Source organism: Montipora foliosa, chromosome 3 (assembly GCF_036669935.1).
Source record: "Montipora foliosa isolate CH-2021 chromosome 3, ASM3666993v2, whole genome shotgun sequence".
Taxonomy (NCBI): Eukaryota; Metazoa; Cnidaria; class Anthozoa; order Scleractinia; family Acroporidae; genus Montipora; species Montipora foliosa.
In genome coordinates, this window is record NC_090871.1 from 38,453,393 (window position 1) to 38,460,892 (window position 7,500).

General features: G+C 41.2%; 1 protein-coding gene across 1 annotated transcript in view; it reads right to left on the bottom strand.

The window, feature by feature from the left end:
• The window catches only part of LOC137995728 (uncharacterized), a 1,518-nt gene extending 294 nt beyond the window's left edge, over window positions 1-1,224 (bottom strand). The window contains exons 1-2 of the mRNA XM_068841239.1: window positions 1,060-1,224; window positions 1-804 (exon numbers count right to left, since the gene is read on the bottom strand). The exon at window positions 1-804 is cut by the window's left edge and continues 294 nt beyond it. Of these exons, the coding sequence (XP_068697340.1) occupies window positions 1-804; window positions 1,060-1,224 (969 nt within the window). The remainder of the gene's footprint in view (window positions 805-1,059) is intronic.
• Between the last annotated feature and the right edge of the window lie 6,276 nt (window positions 1,225-7,500).

Consider the following 7,500-nt stretch of genomic DNA (forward strand, 5'->3'; position numbering starts at 1 on the left):
CATGTTTCTTTCCGTATAAGGGCATTTGGCCTCCAGAACAGATTCCTCATCCACGATCCCATCTGGGGAGGCACCAAGAATACCAGACAAATCAAGCCAAATTCCAGTTTCCTGGACAGTCTTTCCGGTTAGATTGGTAAAAGCTTTTACAGCTTCAGCCTCATTGTTTACCCCCCACTGCACTGCTTTTACCTTTGATAAGTCATATTCCCCCATGAGTCGTTTAAGAAGTGAAGGGGTGACCCTTTTAGCATTAAGAACAGAACCGAAATTGCTTGCAGTGAGCCGTCCTCGTCTTGCAATGTGCCAGGCTGGGTTGTCTCGTTGACCCACAGTCTTTTGGCTGACTTGAAGGACATCCACTTCAGTGATTTTAGCTTTGCGCACTAAGACATCCAGCTGTTGCTGAGCACCTATGGCTTGGAGGAAGTCCTCTGAATAGATGATTTCTTCAATGGTGGGTATAGATAATTGGGCTGGGGGCGCAGGTTCTGGACACATAAGCCAGCATAAACCAGTGAACCTCCCATATTCCTTCAAGCGAGTATAGAGGGCAGAGCGGTCTACTGTGGTGGGAGATCTAGAAATTGCCACATACTTCTTTGGCATTGGAAACATTTCTTCCACTGCCAACAAGGACAGGGAGCTGTTTGTTTTCCTTTTCCTCCACTGGCATTCAATATCTGTGCGCCCTATATAATGAATGCCATGTATAAAGAGAGCAGCTGCATGACTACATTTAAATTTCCCCCGTGGGCATTCACAGTCCGTCGATTTTATACCAAATTGCTCATCCAGGTATATCTATAAATGAAAATTAAAAGTATTGTAGTTCAGGCGATGTATTGTGAAACTTAGATTAGTTTAAGATAACAAGAAATTAGCTTGTCAAACTGGCTCTACTATTTAAGCAAAACAGCTCGTTGTACTTGAGAAATTGCTATGCCCTCAATCTAAAAATGTAAAATATAAAGGAAAACAACCATCCGACAAGTGGAATAACAGCAAAGATTTCCTCTGCTATTCACGATCGATCAATCAAATTCGACTTTCACTTACCGTGACTTTTTTCTTCATACTTGCGTGGACCTCTCCTCGCAAAACACCTTGGTTGTAAGTTACCGATTCAATATGGGCGGACTTATAATGATTTTCCCCTCGCTCAATCGATTTTTTCTCTTCAGCAAAGAAAGATAGCAAAGATGCGATCGTGAGCGACGCCATTTTGAAAACGGGCGTGCGTTTGTTTAGAACTGAATATTTTGCTCCCATGGAAACGTGACGTAAGGGCTTTAGGACTCTATAGGCAACATGAACGAAATGTTGGTATGACCATTTCTCAGATCATTTTACAATTCCCCTAGAAAATCGAGGCTTAAATATTTAAAAGTACTTCCACTTTTTGTATCCTAAGCTTTTCATTTTTAAGTATGCATTTCACTCGTAGTTGTCTGTGTCACATCACATTTCTTGACTGAAGACGTCATAACGCTTGTTTTTAAGATTGGGGGAACGTTTACCGTAAAAAACCCCGACAATGTTTTGCTTCAACTGCTTAAAACTACCATTAACGTATAATTATACCTATTAATGTGACATCGTTCATTTTCATTGTGACCCCTATGGACACTTATTATGTGATTTGAACTGTTTTTTTCCTTTAATTTTAATTTTCTGTTTCCATTAAGATAGGCATATCATTAAAGGGCAGAGTGATAAAGCATCGATAGGAGTACTAGAGCAAGGTAGCTTGATATAAGATGACTTTTCCATCCTTGCTTCCGATAAAAATTTAAATTGTTTTTAGCCATCAGATGAAAGAGCGAGTAGAAAACTAAGCATGCAGATTTCAAGTTAATGTCGATTGGATAAATGTTTCCTCGTAAAACAAAAATATGCCAATTTATGAACTTTGTCAAGCCTTAACACACTTGAGTGAAGAGTTACTTAGCTTCTGGCCAGGGGGATGACCCTGGAACCCTTAGCCTATACCAGAGCTGGTTCAGCTGAATTTTGCTACCCTGCACCACAGTAAACACCCCAAATCCTCCCTATCCTAGAGTAGCTGTTTTTCAGAAACTGCTGAGGTCAGTAGCACATTCTAGCCAAAACAAAACCTATACCACAACTGTTTCTCTCTCACATGAGGATTTCTTTATACTTGTTCAGTTTGTTCAGTCTTTTTCTGGTTTCCTTAGTCTAGATAAAATCTTCAACCAACTGGTCAATTCCGTGAAAATTTATACACTATTGAGTATTCTAGACACAAATGCTATGATTTATGTACCCTATCACAGAGTAAACTGCTTGAAAACCATACCCTTCACAGCGGCACATACCTATATAGCTCATATATGGCAGTAACCCCCCTCCCCCCTCCCGGGAAGCTTATGGCCCTGTGATGATGAAGATTCTTGACAATATCAACGGTGACAACCCAAATTTTTCATCAAAGGTAACAATTTGAACAAGTGCTAGGAAAGATGCAGTCAAAATGCTGCCAACAAGGTAATTGGCACGGTATTTAACTTCAGTTACAGAGAAGAAGTCATAAGGGTCAAATTTTTGTGATTAGTGATTAACAAACGAAATGAGCAGACGTGGTTTTCTTTGCCCCTTCCAGATCACTCAAATGGTGGCTTTAACTGTACCACGAGTTTGCTTATGTGTTGGAACTCAACCTGGAACAGTTTAGTTGTGGATAACTGTGTTATTCCCGGTGAAAATCGGATTTTAGCCTGTTTTTGGACGCTGCCTTTAGAAAGTCCAAGTCATGGTGGGTGGTCTTTGAACAATAAGACTAATGATGGTGGTCATTGTGTATTGTTTACATGGGCGTTGAAACCTTAACCCGTTACGTACCACACACGTTTCAGGATCAGAAGACACATGTGCCTGTGCTTGTACTATTCCAACTCAAGATCAACATTCCACCCATTGTTAATCGGAGATCTGTCTTCAAACGAAACCCTGGCCCTGTCAATGGAACAATACCAACAATCAGCTTTGTGCATGGTTCTCGTAGGTGTTGTGGATCATTAAGACAGCCTCAAAACTTAATCAATGTCAATTGTTTAGATCCAAACACTTGCTCTGGGGGCAATTGTAATCATCCACTGTCTTTTTGTCTATTAAATGTTGGATCAGTGAAAAATAAAACAGCTTTACTCCTGGATTACATACATGATTGCAGTGCCGATCTTTAGGCTATCACGGAAACCTGGCTTACTGACAAAGATGCTTCAGTTAAAGAAGAATTCTGCCCTGCGGGTTACAATTTCATTCACCACCCTCGAGCTGCTTATCGTGGTGGTGGTACTGGCTTAATTTTCCATGATTCCTTGCATGTCAAGATGGTTGATGCAGGTGGAAAGGATTCTTTTGAATTCTCCAAATGGCTTGTTAGTTGCCTGGGCTGTAGTTTGCGTTTACTGATGGTGTTCTGTCCACCTTATTCTACTGAGCATAAGGTTACAGTCATTGTTTTCTTCAGGGAATTTTCTGATTACCTTGAATCGTTTGTGCTTTCAAAGGAATGGATTTTAATTGCTGGTGATTTCAATATCCACGTCGATGACATCAGAAATGTTGATGCTGTAACATTCTTGGATGTTCTTGAGTCTTTTGGACTTCACCAGCACGTAAAGCAGCCTACACATGTTCTCGGCCACACATTAGATCTTATAATATCCCAGCACTCTGATAACTTGCTAAAAGCTCCACCTGTGAGCGATTTCTTTGTCTCGGATCATACCTCACTTGTGTGCAACCTAGCATCACGTATATCCTATTCAACGGCCAAAGTGATCAATTATAGCAAGCTGAGACAGATTGACATGGGGTCTTTTTAAAAAAGACCTTTCCGAATTCTCACTATGTCAACGCCTTCCAGATGGCTATTTTATAACATCGACTGAAGACTTGTACAAGCTTGTCCCTGATTACAACAGTACACTATCTAATCTGCTCAATCATCATGCTCCGCTAAAGACCATTAGGAAATGTCCTTTAGTGCCCTGGTATACGGCTGAAATCGGTGCAGACAAGCAACTTCGGAGTAAAGCTGAAAGAAAGTGGAGAAGGACTGGTTCACACGAGGACTTTATAGAAATCGTACAACATATCTCATTAATGCTGCTAGGAAGACGTTATATGCTGACTTTATCTCTGAGAATAGTACTGACCAGGGGAAATTGTTCAGGGCAGCAAAGGAACTTTTGTCTGTGAAGGAAGAGCTATGCTTCCCTGATTATTCTGACAAAACTATCCTTGTCAACGACATTGCTGACTTTTTTGTGAGTAACATTGATACAATCCGCTCTAACATTGATGCTTTGAGCTAGCTTATCATGCTTGAAAGACACTGCCTGCGGATTTTGAAATCGGCCCTCAAAAAGTTTTGTCATCTTTTAAACCTTTAACAGAAGCTGCCATTTGTAAACTCATTCAGTCGTCTGCAAAGAAGTCCTGTGCCTTGGATCCAATGCCTACTCCGCTAGTTGTCTTGTGTCTTGACATCCTTCTTCCCGTCATAGCAACGATTGTTAACCCTTCCCTTCTCCATGACCACTTCCCCTCTAACTGGAAGGAAGAAATTGTGACTCATTATGATAGAACCCTATCCTGACATCTGAGTTCTCCAACCTTAGACCTATTAGTAACTTACAGTTTGTCTCAAAATTGACTGAACAAGCCGTCTTTGATCAGCTACAAACTCACATGTTGGACCATGCTTAACATCCCTTACTACAATCTGCCTACAAAAAATCGCACAGCACTGTGACAGCATTAATTAAAGTTCAGAATGACATCTTGATGAACATGGACTGTCAGCAAGTAACTCTACTTGTATTACTCGATCTCAGTGCTGCGTTCCACACTAGAGACCATCAAGTACTATTAAATCACCTTAGGTTGAGTTTTGGGGTACGTGGATATTCGTTAGAGTGGATTGCGTCGTATCTTTCTGACAGGACACAACATGTTTCCTTCGAAATTAACTTCTCTCAGAGTCGTTATTTGTCCTGTGGTGTACCCCAAGGATCATTCCTCGGGACGCTGTTATTCACAATGTATGCGACCAAGCTCTTTGATATCATCAAAGGTCATCTTCCTCGGACACACGCCTATGCAGATGACACTCAATTTTTAAGCCTCTTCTCAAGGCAACGCAGTGGACACTATGGAACACTGTATTAGCGCCATCAGATGTTGGATGATTAAAGACAAGCTTAAAGTAAATGACAGTAAGACAGAATTCATACTAATTGGAATGAGACAACAGCTCGCTAAAGTTCACATCAAGGGGTTGGTCGTTGGTGACGCTACTATCAGTCCTTGGACTGCGGTTAAAAACCTTGGATCATGGTTTGATGAAAACATGAACATGGACTGTCATATAAACAAGATGTGTAAGACCTTGTCAAATTCACATGTATAACATCAGATGCATCAGAAAATATTTATCTTAAGTCTCCACACGAACACTCATTCATGCATTCATCACTGCACATATTAATTATTGCAATGGTCTCCTGTATGGTCTACCAGCCGCACATCTCAACAAGTTGCAACATATTCAGAACAGTGCTGCCCGGCTTGTTTGTTCCCATCCTCAGTTTTGTCATGTCACTCCTTTGTTTTTCTTGCATTGGTTACCTGTCTGTTTTAGAATAGACCCTTCCACGGTTTCTGGCTGCCATATTGATTGGGGGGCAAACAAAACCTGGTTGTTATGCAACGCGTCATATATTTCCTTTCAAAATAATACGCAGTTCGCTACCCTTGAATAGTTATTCGCTTTTGTTGTGAACAAACGGTTATTTCCTAGCCGAAATTTTCTGTCAACAAAGGAGAAACATTATTAAAGGTGAGTGATCGATTGTTTGGGCGAAATACGTTTTCTTCTTTGGGTTATACGTGTTTGTTGTGATAGGTTGTCTGAGTGTGAATCGCCGCCGCCATTGAGAAAACAATTGTTACACTTAACTTTTGCAAGACGTAAATTGCAGATGTATTCCAATGACTTACCTTTCAAATGAGGAATAAAACAATAGTTTCATTCATTTATACTGGGAAGCTGTAGATTGCTGGCTTAATCACGAGTAACACAACTAAACATTTGTCCTCGTTTTGTTTCTATTTTAGGATTCTAATATAAATTCCCTCGAGGTCGCATGGCTACTCATGTCTCAAATCCTGAAGAAGTTTACGAAGATTTCCTTCAAAAAAGCTTGGGAGAGTTAAAAGATTATTTGAGTTTACGAGGGCTAAGCGTTACGGGCAAAAAAAGAGAGCTTGTTGCCAGAGCTTTTTCTGCTTGCAAACGAAATGTAGGGGTGGTGGTCAATGATGAAGAGTTGTGATGAAGATTTGCAATCGAGTACAATCATCGTATTAAGGGTCTTCCCAGTGACCCGAGGTCGATAGCAGAGTGGAAAAAACGATTTAACGACTTGGCCAGCAATAGACCTCAGGAAAATATTTTCCTTCATTTTGTCTAAGAAGGAGTTTGACAGTGAGTATGTGGGAAAATACAAAATGTGCAAAGCCTACTCCTACTTTGCTAGTGGACTTGTGGGGACAGTGTATTGGCACAATTTTGATGCTGAGTGCACATGTATTTCAAAGTGCAGTGTAACACCCTCACAACGAGTCAGGGATGAACCACAGGAGGTGTGGGTAGCCATTGATTCAAGACAGGGTGATGTTCTGTCAGCATGGTGCAGCTGTACAGCAGGCTTTTCACAAAGCTACAATCATGTTATGGCACTACTGTACAAGGTTGAACATGCAGTTTCTGTGGGCTTCACTAGTCCGTGATGTACATCTGTACCATGCAGATGGAATGACTGCACCTTTAGAGAAGTGGAGCCCAAGAAAGTCAAAGACTTGACAATAAGGAGTGATTCTCGGGACAATGCCAATAACCCAGAAAAGAGAGAAATGAACTCAGATTCAAAGAAAAGCTTTGATCCGTGCAGAGAGTGTGAGCGCAATGTCACTGAGGATGCCAAGAATACTTTTCTCACCAAGTGGAAGACTGCTATAACTGATAGATCAGTTATTTCAAGGCTGTTGAAAATATGGAGAAAAGTCAATTCCAAATTGAAAGTATTCCCCTCCCATTGAAACAATGTGCTGAGATGTTTGCCTCACACCATAAGGGAGAGGGGGAGGTTACCATGGTCACTACCTTTCTTGAATCCCTCCACTTCACCCAGGGGCAGTGTGATGCCATAGAGAGGGCCACCAGATCTCAGAGCCTGTGTTCGGAGTGGGTTGAGCAGAGAAAGGGTAGAATAACTGGCTCAAAATTTCACGAGGTTCACACCAAAGTGAACACTAATTGCTGGACGGAAAAAGGTGGTAAAGACCAAACCCCTCATTGCACGTATTGTTCACCACCAGTCCATAGACAATGTGAGGCCCATACAGTGGGGGAGAGTACACGAAAGGATGCTCTAGATGCATTTAAAAGAGTAGAAGGGCCAAAGCATA